The 14381-nt window shown below is 44.5% G+C and overlaps 1 protein-coding gene and 1 non-coding gene across 2 annotated transcripts in view; one reads left to right on the forward strand and one right to left on the reverse strand.

Moving 5' to 3' along the window:
• BBS9 (Bardet-Biedl syndrome 9) overlaps positions 1-14381 on the forward strand; it is a 578043-nt gene that overhangs the window by 483343 nt on the left and 80319 nt on the right. Inside the window, exon 22 of the mRNA XM_045288670.1 lies at positions 5849-6071. Within this exon, the coding sequence (XP_045144605.1) occupies positions 5849-6071 (223 nt within the window). The remainder of the gene's footprint in view (positions 1-5848; positions 6072-14381) is intronic.
• Positions 19-81, reverse strand: LOC115869255. Its single transcript, XR_004046074.1, has one exon. It is a non-coding gene; the product is annotated as a U7 small nuclear RNA (small nuclear RNA).

Here is a 14381-nt window from a genome sequence, read left to right on the forward strand (position 1 = left end):
CCTGTTTCACTGGTGGGGGGTGGTTTTCTGGAAGAAAATCAGAAAAGCTGCCAGACAAATTCTAAAAGAGCTGTAAGACAACTCCCATGGCATTTGGTGGTGTTTCCTATACTGCTATATTTAAGGATATGGTAGTGCTTCTATGATAAAAGTAAGTTTGTAGAAGTGTATAATTTGAAAAAATTTAAGGATGTTATTTTGTATGCTGGATTTCCGTTTGTACTTTCTAATTTTGGAGTTTGTCTTACGCTGGGTTCTCTAGATGAGGAAAACCAGTGAAGTTGTATATGTGTGTCTGTATGTATATGTGTGTACATATATGTGTGTATGTGTGTGTATAAATTTATATCAAGAAAATGCCTCACACTGTTGGAGAAGTCAACAAGTGCAAGTTTGAACAGGTTCCAAATTTGTGGGTCAGATGTTAGGCTGGAGGATTTTTCTGCCTCAAGTAGTTGCGGGAGTTGACTAATCCAAGATCAAGAGGAAGATGACAGGCTGGTGGCTGCAAAGGTGAAAGAATCCAAGATTGGGCAGGTTAGATGGCAGGCCATTGGCTCAAGTCTAAAGAACCAGAGGTTGATGAGCCAGATGCAAGACCCAGACCCAACAATAAACAAACTTATCCACAGTGTCTGCTTATATTGGAAGCAGGCCACACCTTCAGGGAGACTTTCTTTCAATTGTACTGAGGCTGTACCCTGAGGAAGGGTGTTGCATCCTCTCATAATCTTCTTACAACTGATTGGCTGCTCATATCAGATCCAATTATGGAATTGATTACATTGAATTGGGTCACAAGATGGGGGATTACTAGGCCCTAACTGCCAAACCACTGAGACTCCTGCTCCAGCCAAGCTGACTTAAAACCTATCACATGATTTCAGAATGTGTTAACTATCCATGTGAGATTGTCATGGAAAATGGTGTTGTTCCCCTTCCATGGAAACTCCACCTGTACCTTAGAAGTTAAAATGAATTTTCTAGGGTCACAGAGTGAAGGAGCATTTGTGACAAATGAGGTACCCTAAGCCTAGAGGTGACTATTCAATTTGGCTATTTTAACATGGATATCTATATCTATCTATCTGTGTATATATAAATTCTTTTTTTTTATCACTCTGGTTCATAGGAAATTAACAGTATAAACTCAGTCAAACTTTTTGCTTCTTGCTATTTCTGAGAAGCTGCTTGTTTGATACTGACATTTCCACACAAGGACCAGTGGACAGTGAGGCAGAGATCAGAAACCCTGCTATCGGACTTCTCTGCAGAGTAAAAAGAATAGATCTGTTGGATTCAGCCATAAGGTTGAGCAGACAAGGAGAGACCAGGGCCTTTGATCTAAAGAGGCAGCATGCCAGGCATCACACAGAGGCATCTAGGACCAGCACGGGAGTCCCAGGAATCTCTTCACAGGCAGGTGAAACATACCAGCCAAGAATTGGGATGCAGGTAGTGTTGGCGGGTGTGCCCAGCAGGGAACTTGACCTTGAAAAGTCAATCAGCAAGTAGCACAGTGATAGTCACTGCTGCTGGGACCTTGAGGTGCACTGGCAGGAGTGAAGCAGTCTTATCCATCAAGGGGAAGGAAACAGAGACTCAGGTAGAACAACTTAGACAAAAATGATGTCATAAGGGATTAGCAACTTCATCTTGGGAACAAAGGGAAAGCATAATTATCACTATTAGATTATATAGGCACCCAGCCAAACAACCCACTGCCACTGAGTTGATTCCAACTCATAGAGAACTCTATATGGGGTTTCTGAGGCTGTAAATCTTTATGGGAGTAGATAGCTTCATCTTCTCCTATGGAAGGGCTGGTGGGTTTGAACCACTGACACTGAGGTTAGCAGCCCACCATTTAGTTGATGGCACCACCAGGCCCCTTAGATTATTCAGAGTAACCATCAAAGGCCAAACAAAACAAATACCAAACCTGATAAAAACAATCCCTCAAATAAGATTGTTTTCATTATTGGCAAGGACCATGAAGGTGGTAAAATAAAACCATTCATGCATTTTTATTTAGCTAGTTACCTCTATAGCTATCTTCACACCTGATGTTTTGTAAAAGTAATAGCCAAGCTAACAAAGACTTCTGAGGCTGACAGTGGCAGAACTAGAATCATTTCTCACTGAAGAAAGAGCCTGTGCTTAGAATTCTTCAGCCACCCACAGATTTTTAAACAGGATGTTCCCACCGTTTCGGTTTTATTTTGCAATCAGAACGTTATTGGTGTTAAGTTCTATCGAATCACTTCTGACTCATAGCTACCTGATGCACAACAGAACGAGACACTGAGCTGCCCTGCGCCATCTTCATAATTGTTCCTGTGCTTGCGCCCATTGTTGCAGCCACTGTCAGTCCATCTCCTTGGGGGCCTTCCTCATTTTCGCTGCCCCTCTACTTCACCAAACATGACATCCTTCTCCAGGGACTGGACAACATGTCCACAGTGTGGAAGAATAGACAACTCTTGACATGTCCAATGTATGTAAGACCAGATCTCACCAACCTTGCCTCTAAGTCTCGCTTTGGCAGACTCCCAGTGTAAGAAGAGTTAAAAAATAATGGTATAATTGATATTTAGGTTGAGAGAATAAAGCTTAGGTATATGCGTGTGGGAGAGGTTCATGTCTGCACGCACGCACGCATGCAATGTGTATATGTGAGGGTTATACCTAAAGGTGATAACCTCAGACACTCTAAAGTACTGCTCACACTTGAGTGCCCTGGTTTCCAACGAGTTTTGTTTTATATTGTCACCACAGGAGTTTTTGATCATTCTCTGCTCATGTTTACCCTATGCATGATTCCCGTTAGTTGTGTCTTTAATCACACTCTCATCTTAAAAGATTTCCTTTTGTGTCATGAACATTCCTTTTTATTGTCATGTTTGGATTTAAGGAGTAATTCAGGCACTCTCTCTCTAAAAGAAAGAAAGATAAAGAAAGAACCATGCTTCGGTGAAAATGAAACATGTCTCATGGTATTAAAGACCCGTGCCAAATGCAGACACATGACGTGGGTTTGTACTTCATCTGTGAGTTGGTAGTCAGAGAGAAAATTTCATCATGCCTCTGTATTAACTAAATGCCCTATCTGCTTCAATGTTCTAATATGCTACTGTAACTTGCTTTTAGAATACAGTTGTTTGCTTTGATGAATTGTCTAGAAAATCATAGCAACTGTTTTAATGCTGAAGTGAACTCAGACCACACAAGTACCAAAATACATACCACGGGTCTTCTCCTTTATGCTCCCGAGACTTTCAGCACTGGGATCCAAAAGAAAGTTGGAAATACATCCCCTTCAGTGGCATCTGGGTTACTATTTGCTCTTAAGTTCTTCTTCACGTTATTGGCCAAACACAACATCAGTTTTGCCTCTCTCTTTAGTTTAGATGCTGTAGAGTAGATAGGGATGGCTTTGTGGTAACCAGGGGTTTGCTTTGCTTCGGTGGTTTGGGGTAGGATGCTGCTTGTGCAATTTTGGACATCCCTTGAAAGGATTTTCAAAATAACGAATCTTTTTTTAAAATTTGCCTGATGGCAATGTGAGTGTTCAGTTGAGTGTAAAATCAGACGTGAATGTAAAAACTTGATCATGTTCATCAACGAGCAGCTCCCTAGGCTATACTTAGAGCATCTGCAGCTTGGCCTAAAGTTCCACGTGTGGAAGTCTAGAAGAAAATAGCATGGTGGGTATGAAAAAGACATGGGGCCCTTTATAAGTTCCTGTCTGCGCTCATTGTAGATCCAGCGTGTGGAGTAGCTGCCAAGAGAGTGGAGGCATACGGAGGCCCAGCTGGCAGGCCCAATTTCCAGAAACTGGGAGGCAGGGTGTGTCCTACCCTGCGCTTTATCCCCCCGCCCCTGCCAACTCTCCTCCCCCTGCCTGATGTATTGGGTTCAGTGTGTGCTTCTCTACTTAGCTGTATAAAATCATAAGTGTTTAAAATTGGAACTCATTCAAAGAAGAGTGGTCAGGATGGAAAGAAAACTTGAAACCCTGTTTATATAAGGAAGAGCTGGAGGAACTAGGGATGTTTATTCTGGAGAAGAGGGTACAGAATTTCTGTCTTCACAGATATAAAGGGCTGTCATGGAGAAGAGAGGTTAGATTTATTCTGCCTGGCTCTGGAGGGTAGATTGGGGGTCAATGGGGCAAATGTTGGCTCAGTATAGAAATAGCTTCTACTGGCTATACATGTCCTTATAAGGAGTGAACTGCCTCAAAAAGTAATAATTTTGGATCTTGAAGGCAGCCATGCCTAGACAGATGACTGCTGTTGTATAAAGGATCCTGGGAAAATCCCAAAAGACCAGAGTCAAGATCTGCAAAGTCTTCCCAACTCTTAAGGTCTTAGTCTGTAACTGACCTTTGTGGTGTTTCAAGCAAGTACATCTTTTGCCCACCCACTGTTGACTGAGCACAGTCTAGGGTGAAAAGAAGACCAGGCAGTCTGATGCAGGACCCAGGCATGCAGAGACGACAGCACCATGTCTAAGAGCCCCACAGAGGGTCCACGGATGTGATTCCCAGGGAGGGCAATGCCCGAGTTGGGCTGTGCTGCTCTTCAGTGTTCTTCGAGAATGAGGTCCTGTGGCATCTTCCTTTATCATCTCCCTTTGCTTGTGGTGATCATGGAGTTCTAGGTCTTACCACTGTATGGTTTGAATGGAATCACATCGTCAATGACAACCCAGATTGCACCTACACTTCCCCAATGCACTACTATGAGTAGAGGGCCTTCATTGTCCCATAAAAATCTTACCCAATAAACTCTGCAACCCACTGAGGATGCCTAATGGCAGAGCTGTGCTACTTCCCGTCTCCCCCCCCCCGCCCCCCCTACACACACACACACACACACACACACACACTTCTTGTGTGCTTAAGTTGGTGAGATCATGTTGGTATTGGAACACCCCTGAAGGTGGTGCTTCATGGACCAGTCCTGCTGGTGTTGGTGCCCTTCGCGATGATGCTGAGGTCTCCATTGAACATTCATGATCCTGGATTTGCAGCCTAAACAGACAGTGAACTACTTCATGTCGTAACCCAGCACAGTCACGCCATTCCTAACAGAGGTGACATAGATGGTTGGCTTCCCTTCCTTGTGTCCCTTTTGTCACTTGGTCAATGAAATGTGACTAGGTAGGCCCTGTGTCTCACAGAATCACTCCTTAATTATGTTCCTTTGGCCCCTGGCTGCAACCCTAGGGGGTCGGGCCATAGGGCCAGGAACTGAAAGAGACACTTGGACTTTCTCCTCCTTCTAGTTTTCTCCAAAGGTATCCAAAGGCTCTCTCTGCCTGGCCAATTCTTCTTCAGCACAGCGATAGAGCAAAGCAAACCACCAGTCTGGCAGCTTCATCCACCAGATGATCAAATATATCCATGCCTTAGATTATTATTGCTACTGATTACCATGTGCCTGGCATCGAGCTAAGCAGTGTTCATATAACCCTTGGAGGAATAGACTATTGTTAGGTGCCATTGAGTGACTTCCAACTCAACATTGTGCAAAGCGACCCTTTGTACAACACAACAAAACCGCTGTCCAGTCCTGTGCCACCCTCACAATCATTTTTTTTCTGTTTGAGCCGTGTCTATAGATGAAGATGAGGCTTAGAGAAATTAAGTAATTTGTTTAAACAGCTAATAGAATTAGAATGCACAACCAGACTGTTCTGGAATAATCCAGACACCAAGTCCCTAACAGCCCCCCAACACTGGAGAATAAACATTCAGAATCTGTATAACTCAATGAATAGCCAAATACCTATTCTTCTCCTGTCATCTTTACCTAAATTTGAAATTGATTTTTGCCTCCAGGGCTGGGAAGAAACAGTGGATGCTGCGATTTCCCACCTACTGAAGACCTGCCTGTCAAAGAGCTCGAAGGAACAGGCCCTGAACCTCAGCAGCCAACTGAGCATCCCCAAGGACACCAGCCGTCTGAAGAAGCATATCACCTTGCTCTGTGACAGATTAGCCAAAGGTGGCCGCCTCTGCTTAAGTACGGATTCCGCAGCCCCACAGACCATGGTCATGCCAGGTGAGTGCTTTGTTAATGCTCCCCAAACCCAGCCATCCTTTGTCAAATTAAAGGAATGTACCTGTGGTTGCATTTGCAGTTTGAATTTCATATAAATGTGATGATCTCTAAGAAAATTGCCTTCACATTTTCCCCTCAGATATCCCAGAGTAACCACTTACATAAATATTTCTGGGGTATTTACTTACTGGACGTTTCTCGGATGGTATGCCTTTCTTCTTCCTTCTGCTCTTAAATATATGATCCGTTTTGTTTTGCTTCTAACCAATAAAAAGTGGATTACAGAATGAAACTTATTTTTCAGGAGAAGCTTTCCTAAATGTGAGCTCACGACACCATATTTCATACGTCAAACAGCAAAAGTAATCCAGACGAGCCTTTTGCCTTCTCAGGTTGGCTTGGGCTGTGGCCATCAGACTAAGGGATCAAAGGACCAAGAAGATTTCAGGAGAGGGGAGAAGGCTCATAGTTGGGGTACCCTTGGACCAGGGTGGGAAAACATCCCTGCAGGCTGTTTGTGATGGCCATAGGCTTCCAGTCAAGCCAACCCCTGATTGGAGGAGCCAAGCAGCATCCCTGAGGGATAGCAGCTCCAAGCCCCACTTCCTTCTTGCCAGCTTCTCTCTGGCAGCAGCCAGGAGCATGAAGGAAGTTGTTGCATCCAATGACCCCGCTGTAGCAGCTCTTTCCTTCAAAAGCAAGGCCCCTGCCCTGGAAAGTGGCGTGGGTTTCTCTTCTTCCTTCTCGCATGCCTTTTGGGTGTCTTGCGTGTTGCTGCTTCTGTTCTTGCTTCCGTTCCCTCTGCTCTCAGATTCCCAGAAGGAGAGAGGAATGCAAGTGACATCTCAAAAAGATAAACATGAAGACAGCATAGCATAGTAGAGGACGCCCAGAATTTGGAGTCAGATAGACCATGCTTAGATCCGGCTTCTCTCCCTTAATGCTCGCTCTACTTTGCTTTCCAGAGACTTGTCTTCCCCCTTTAGAAAAGTGGGAGTGAGGAGGCGGTTGCTGGTGCTGCTTGTGTTTGTAAAGCACCAAGCCCAAAGCCTGAAAGCGAGACACCTTCACAAATTCTAGCTGCAATTAGTATGATCATTATAGATGGAGGTCTAAGACAGCCTCTAAATTTGGGGGTGGGAAATAGCTGGCTTGGGAGCCCCGGAATTCTATGACTTGAGTGACTTTTGACTGTGATGACACATAGAATAAAATCCAAAAGAAGTTTCCAAGTTGGGCGTTCTGACAGTCCTGACACGGTTTGACTTTAGAGCAGTCTTTCCCAAAATGGGCACTACTGTCCACTGGTGGTGCGGGAACACTGGGTTCAGGGCTGGGAGGAGTGGCTGCAGCAGCAGATACCTACACTTTAGTTAGATGTTGAGCTACAGTGCAAACATGTTGAATTGTCAGGGAGGCGCTGAGTAGCTTTTTCTGAAAAGACGGAGGTGAGCCCTTTTATCTTACCTTTGTAACATCATCTCAACCAGTCCCATGTCTCCACTCATTCTTCTTCTGTCCACTGTTACAGAATTCTTCCCCCAGAAATAAATATTTAGGGTTAACCAAGGAGTATATGAAAGACACTTACTATAATTGCCACTCAGCATATGGCTATCCTTCCCAACCTGCCAATAGAAAAGACAAAGAATACCTGAGGAAGGAGGGCAAATGCACAAAAGAAGACATTTTAAAATGGATGGCATTGGCAGGCGCAGCTGTCAGTGCAGGCTCTCAGGTCCCTGTCTGAGCCTCTTTGACCACAGCCATTTGGAGCCCAGTGGCAATGCTCTGAGCAAACCCTTGAACACTTAGAGGAAACCGACATCCCCTCCCTCAGTCACACTTACTGATGGATGTTAGCCATTTAGTTAAATGGCCAGATATGTGAGACCTTGAGGGCTGGGTCCATATCCAGGATATGGACCATTGTAGCGCTCAATGAAAATCTTTCAAAGGTTTGGAAGGAGGAGGCAGAGGAGAAAAGAGTAAGGAAGGGAGGAAGAAAGTAAGAAAAGAGGTAGTTCACAAACCAGCCATCTAAGTCACAGCTATGCTTCTCGCTTCCACGTTGTTCTTATTGTTGTTAGGTGCCATTGAGCCAGTTCCAATCCACAGTGACCCCATGCACAACAGAACGAAACCCTGCCCAGTTCTGCACCATCCTCATTACTTGTGATACTTAGATTTATTGTGCCAACTCGGCCAATAGGAACATGGGGGCAGAGTTTGATCAGTTCAGCTTGATTGGAGTGCAATCGAGATAAATGAAGACTGCCGGCACCCCATATTTCTCTTGCTCACTGGTGATTGGACCAGTGTGTTGCTGCTTTAGCTAGTTCTCTGCCTCAACCTGTATACTACACTACCTGTGGACCAAGCCAACCCATGGATCATGTTGCTAGAGCTTGAGGCTCCTTTGAGCCATGCTTCATCACGCTTAAAAGCTGGTGGATCCTGTCACCATGCTTGAGTTTGAGATCCAACTGAGGCCTGCTTTGCTAAGCTCCAAAGTGACTAACTGTTGCTGACCCACCATGGTGTTTGCTGCCTGTGGGGAGACTGCCTGCCTTACCTGAGGGAGGACTTCACTGTCTGCTTCCTTGACCTTGGACCTGGCAGCCCATGTGAGTTGAAGGACTTCTAGTGTATTAACTGTTCCACAGAAGTGAGTTGAACTGAACCCTTTGTATTGCTGTGTAGACTAATTAGCTGTTTTATTCCTATCACTGTATAAATCTATCTATTTCTCTATCCATCATCCATCTATATAAAATCATAAGTGTCCTGGTTTTGTTTCTCTCGAGAACCCTGCCTAACACATAACTGATCCCATTACTGCAGCTATGGTGTCAAGTTATCTCCTCGAGGGCATTCCCTCCTGGTGGCATAATATTTATGGATTGGGCTGCTAACCACAATGCCAGCTGTTCGAAACTACTACTCGGCACTCTATGGGAGAAAGAGGAGGCTTTCTACTCTTGTAAAGAATTACAGTCTCAGAAACCCACAGGGGCAGTTCTACCCTGTCCTGTGGGGTCACTATGAGTCGGAATGGACTCACTAGCAGTGAGATTTCCATGATAGCCGAGTTCATTCCACCAGGGAGATTGATGTTGTATATATTTATTTGTGTTTCATTGTCAGTCATAACCCCTTCCTTTTATTTGCTGAAGACACTCTGATTCTGTGGTCAAGTGACCCTCTCACTAATGAAACATGATAGGATTTTTAAAAATGTGATGGCTAAATCCCTATTCCTTGCCATTCACATATCCAATCATTACCATAATACTTTTCCTCCCTAGACATCAAATGTTTCACAAACTTTCTCTTCCTGCACATAGCACATCTTCACTGCGGAATGGTTGCTGTCTTATAAATAGAAAACGGAGGCAGCAAAAGCTAAATAAATATCTTATATGGTTACTGGAAAGTTTTGGTCTAGAATCCAAATTTCCTCACCCACCATGCTTCCCTCTAGACCATACCAACCACAAGGGCCAAGGACAGTCTAGCCAGAGCTGCCTCCTGGGCCAGCTGTTGTGAGCTGGCCTCCTTTCCCCGGAAGGGAGCTCAGCAGTATGGAGGGAAAAGGACTGAAGTGGCTGCATGCAGTCTCTCTTCTTTGCTGTGAGGAATATCTTAGAAGATCTAGTCCATTTCTTATTGTCTCTCTGGGTGACCTCTATCTATGATCACACAGACAATTAGAAATACCGTGAGGCATTTCTGTTTCAAAGGACCAACTGTGAACTTTCCATTAGTTTGGTTTTAATAGTTGCCTCCAAAGATGGGAAGGTCAGGTGGCAATCAGAAATGAGGGGGTGACTGGTCAAGTGCGCCTAGAAGCATTTTCTGCAGGCACGCTCTCTTTTCAGGGCTGGGTGGGAAGGGAGAACTAACTGGTTCCCCTCCCTCGTGTAACAGCTGAGGTAACTAAGTCCTAGAAAGGTGAATTGACTTAGTGGTTGGTATGAAAAAGCAGGAGTGTGTGTAATTTTACCATGTTCCCTATTAAATTGCAGATGGATAAACATCTCAGGATAAAAAGCCTTGGTCTGTTCTGGCCTCATGACTTTATGAGGCTTGTACCTTGGATGTGTCCTTTCTTGGCTCCAGTAAAGGCCACGATGACAGCATCCTCTCCGGTGTCCTGAGTCTGAACATTTGTCCCTCTGGGAATTACCTTATGGGCTCTTTTGCCTACCACCCCCAAGCTTCCCTTGATGAGCCTCCACGCTCTTATCAGGGGTGAGCTTCACCTTTTCTGGGGATGCCGTCTGACCCAGGCACCACGCTTGCTATTCTGGAATCTGGAGCTCTGCTGTTCCCATGGTTCTGTTGCGGAATATTGCTTGTAGGGGATCCCTGTCCTAAAAGAACAGTTTTCTTATCTCCTCTGGCTCTATTTTGTCCTTACTGCGAGAGTCACCAGGGTGGTAGTCTTTTGTTCGTTTATTTTAAACAATTCTGGATTTTGTAGCCTACCTTGCTTTCTCCTAAGTGACTGTGGTCTGCTTTGTCTGAGGTGCTTGTGGCTGAGAGACTTGCTTAGATTGCTGGAATGTCCTTTTATGACTTCAGGGTCTAGGGCAATATTTCAGTGGCCTTCATTATGACCAGGAGCCCTGGTGATGCTGTCAGGTAGGTGTTGGATTGCTAACCACAAGGTCAGTGGTTCAAACCCACTAATAGCTTTAAGGATGAAAGATAAGGCTTTATGCTTCTATAACGATTCACAGCTTTAGAAACTCTCTTCAGGCCCCTATGAGTTGGAATTGGCCCCATGGTGGTCGGTTTGGTTATGGGGTGTAATTATGGTTAGGTGGTGCTGTGGATTTATCATTGGATTGCTGACCACACGATTGGTAGTTCAAATCCGTCAGTTGTTCCACAGGAGAACGATAAGGTTGTTTGCCTGCCCTTAAAGATTTACAGTGTGAGAAATCAGGGTATAAAATAAAGAAAATAGGTTAGAGATGAGTTGAAATTGACTCACAAGCAGTGGATTTGGGTTTGATTAAGAAGCCTTTGAGGAACGCAAATGTTCACACGCTCAGTTCTAGAGGTCCCTTGGAACACAGGCCTACAAGTTGCTTCTAGAAGGTCAGTGTTGAAAAGTCGATGGACTTCTTCTCCGAGTCCTCTGAGTCGGAAGTGACTAGACAGCAGCAATTATAGGAAAGGTTTGAATCTCTTAAGCACATGCAAAGCTTAACACATAGGTGGTGGCCTAACTCGTGCTATTTTGGGACTAATGATATTAAGCTCATGGAAAAGCCGTAGCTTTTATTGCAGTCATTGGCTGGGGGGTGGGCATAGCTGACCTCCTCTGGCTTCCTTACTGCCACAAGGTAAACCTCTCTGGTCCATCCTTTTTTTTTTTTTTAAACCTATTCTGACACCAACAGTTCCCCCTTGGCACTCATAATCTATGCTGGGTTCAGTAATGTCACACAGAACTTACAGCCAATACTCACAATTCAGGGGGTTTATTAGGGAAGTTAATAGGTTACCGCAAGTCAGGATCAGCAAACAGTGAAGATACAGTCATTGGTTTCCTCCGCCAGCAGTCCAGTCTCTCTGCGATTCGTAGTCTCTCAGTCATGTGGTCCTTTGGCGTTTGCCTGCAAGGGGCAGGCAGCAGCCCTCCTGTCACTCTGTCCCACAGTTCCATAGTCCCGGGCCACGCAGTACCCCATAGTCTTGAGGCTGCTCCCCGGGGCTCCGTGCCACGGTCTGGGACTCGCTACTCGGCAGCCTCTGTCATTTCAGAGCCCTTGGCATGCTCTTCAGGGCCCTCAGAGTTTCATCTCTACTGCTGCTTCCAAGATGGCTCGTCAAAGCTTGCTCACCACCACCACCCCCTGTAGCCAGGGTGGTAACCCAAACTGACTCACACACACCCCCGCCCCCCTTAATGATACACATACCCTGTTTTCATCGCCCCGCCGAATCATTTGATGGGAGTTACAGAGACGTGGGTTGAAGAGCCATATTAAGAAATGACACTCCATCACAGGTTTTATCACCTCCTTGTGTTTTTTGTTTTTCTTCATCTAACTCAGCTGATGCTTTGCCTAGGACTGCTTTAACGAAACGTCACAAATTGGGGTGGATTCTAAGAACAGAAACCCATTATCTGACCGTTCCAGAAGCTATGAGTCCAACAGCAAGGGTGTCTTAGGAGGGCTCGGAGGTCTGATCTGTTCCAGGTCTCTGACTTCTGGCATCAGTCTGAAATTCTTAGATTTCCTTGGCTTTTAGATGTGTAACCCCAAACCTCTGCCTTCACCTTCACATAGCCATCTGACCTCTGTTTAGCTGTGTGTCTTTTCTTCTTTTATAAGAACACCACTCATGTCAGTGTAGGACCCATCTTCCTCCGTTATGATCACATGTTAACAGATTCTGTCTTCAAAGATCGGATTTCCAAACGAGGTCACATTCTCAGGTCCTGGGTATTGAGACTTCAACATATCTTTGTGGGGGACGCAATTCAGTGCACAAGGCCCACCAACAAATGGGCTGGGTTAGGGATGGCCCATCCTATGGAAGCTTGGAGAACAAATGATTGGGCCCTGCAGCAGGGCAGGCAAGACAACCTGGGCAAACAGGAAGTCTAGAGCCTAGGGTTTAATCCTCTGCAGTATGACTTACATGCTTGATAAGACATGTGACGTTTACTCTTCCAGATGCAGCGAATTATCTAATGTGGGTCTTCTAGCCAAAGTCTCTAACTCTCACCAAATGACCTCTCCTTGCATAGATCCGATAAGAAGGTGGAGGAAGACACTGTTAGGGTTCACCATGAATAATTTCAAACAGGATTCCCTGGAGTGCTATCCTTCTGTGCAAATGAGCCCTCTGAAAAGTAGGAGGAGGGGGTCTCGTCACTAGCAAGAGCAAGGAGTAGAGCACATCCTCAGGACCGGGGATCGCAGCACAAGGAACCTCTTGGATCCAGAAGAGAGCTATAAAATCAGGGGAGCAGCAGCAGAACCAGGTGCCAGAGCCTGGAACAGAGTGATGGACTTCCCAACCCACTCAACAAGTGAAGCTGAGAGTTTTTGTTCAGGACACTGGCTTGCATAGTAGGGTGTATCAGGACACTTAATTGGGGAAGTTGGACTTGCTGACCCATGGAAGTAGAACTGTCTTTGGGCTGGGGCTTACTGGAGTGGGGTACCTCTAGACATTTAATTCACACAGCCATTTGTTGATAGATTTGCTAACCCAGATAACTTCAACTGAATGTCTGTGAGTTGAGGCTTATAGCAGAATGGTATACCTTTGGGGCATTTACTAACAGAATTGACAGAACTTTGTAACTTGTCCTGATAAAAAAACTCAACACTGAGCATTTTTCACTGCCATTAGAACTTGTTAACTTTCTTATAAACCCTTAATCATGAATTTTGACTGTGAGTTCTTGTGTAGCCATTGCAATGGGTATTAGAACTTAGAGAAATAAATTATAGAACATTAATAAAAAATGCACTTCTCATATAGTCAGTTTGATTTTTCTGTTGGTTTGACATTTTGCATTTTCATTAATTTTTTAAGAAATTGAGGCTGATTATTAAAAAACAAGCAAACAACTACTTCTGAGTGTTTACTACTACTGTGCCTATTTTTTTCCAATAGAAAATACAACACTGTGCCTATACATAAATAAAAAGTAGTGAATTCCAAAATGGAAAAATTCTACTATAAAGTGGTCTTTGACATCAGAAATACATGTTCCAGAGAGTCAGCTTGTGTATTTCCCCATTGTGTGATAAAGGGCAAGTTTCTTAGCTTCTCTATTTGTTGACATTCTCAATTTATAAAGTTCTTAATTTATAATGTGAGAGTAGTCATGTTGCTAGTAATGTTACATAGAGGTGTTGTAGAAATTAAGTAGTTACCAAAACCAAACTCACTGCCAGCAAGTTAATTCTGCCCGAGAGGGGTCCTATGGGACAGGGCAGAGTTGCCCCCTTGGGTTTCCAAGACTTTCTACGGGAGTAGAAAGGCTCATCTTTCTCTGGAGGAGCAGCTGGTGTTTGAAATGCTGCCCTGGTGAGCAGCCTGACGTGTGGTCCACATGTAAGATGCACCGCAGATTCTCCAACGTGAGGTTTCATTCATCGTCATAATAAATGATAATATAATGATCTTAAAGTTATGAGGGATAAATTGTCATAAAGGGCTCTAGAATTTGATTGCAGGAGAAATATGTAAGGACAAACAGGCAAAAAATGTTGTAAGAAGATGTAAAATTTGCCTATTCAGAACATTTACTATAGAGTAACAGTAAAACAG

This window comes from Echinops telfairi, unplaced genomic scaffold, assembly GCF_000313985.2.
Source record: "Echinops telfairi isolate 266 unplaced genomic scaffold, ASM31398v2 ScPeMD7_23;HRSCAF=83, whole genome shotgun sequence".
NCBI lineage: Eukaryota > Metazoa > Chordata > Mammalia > Afrosoricida > Tenrecidae > Echinops > Echinops telfairi.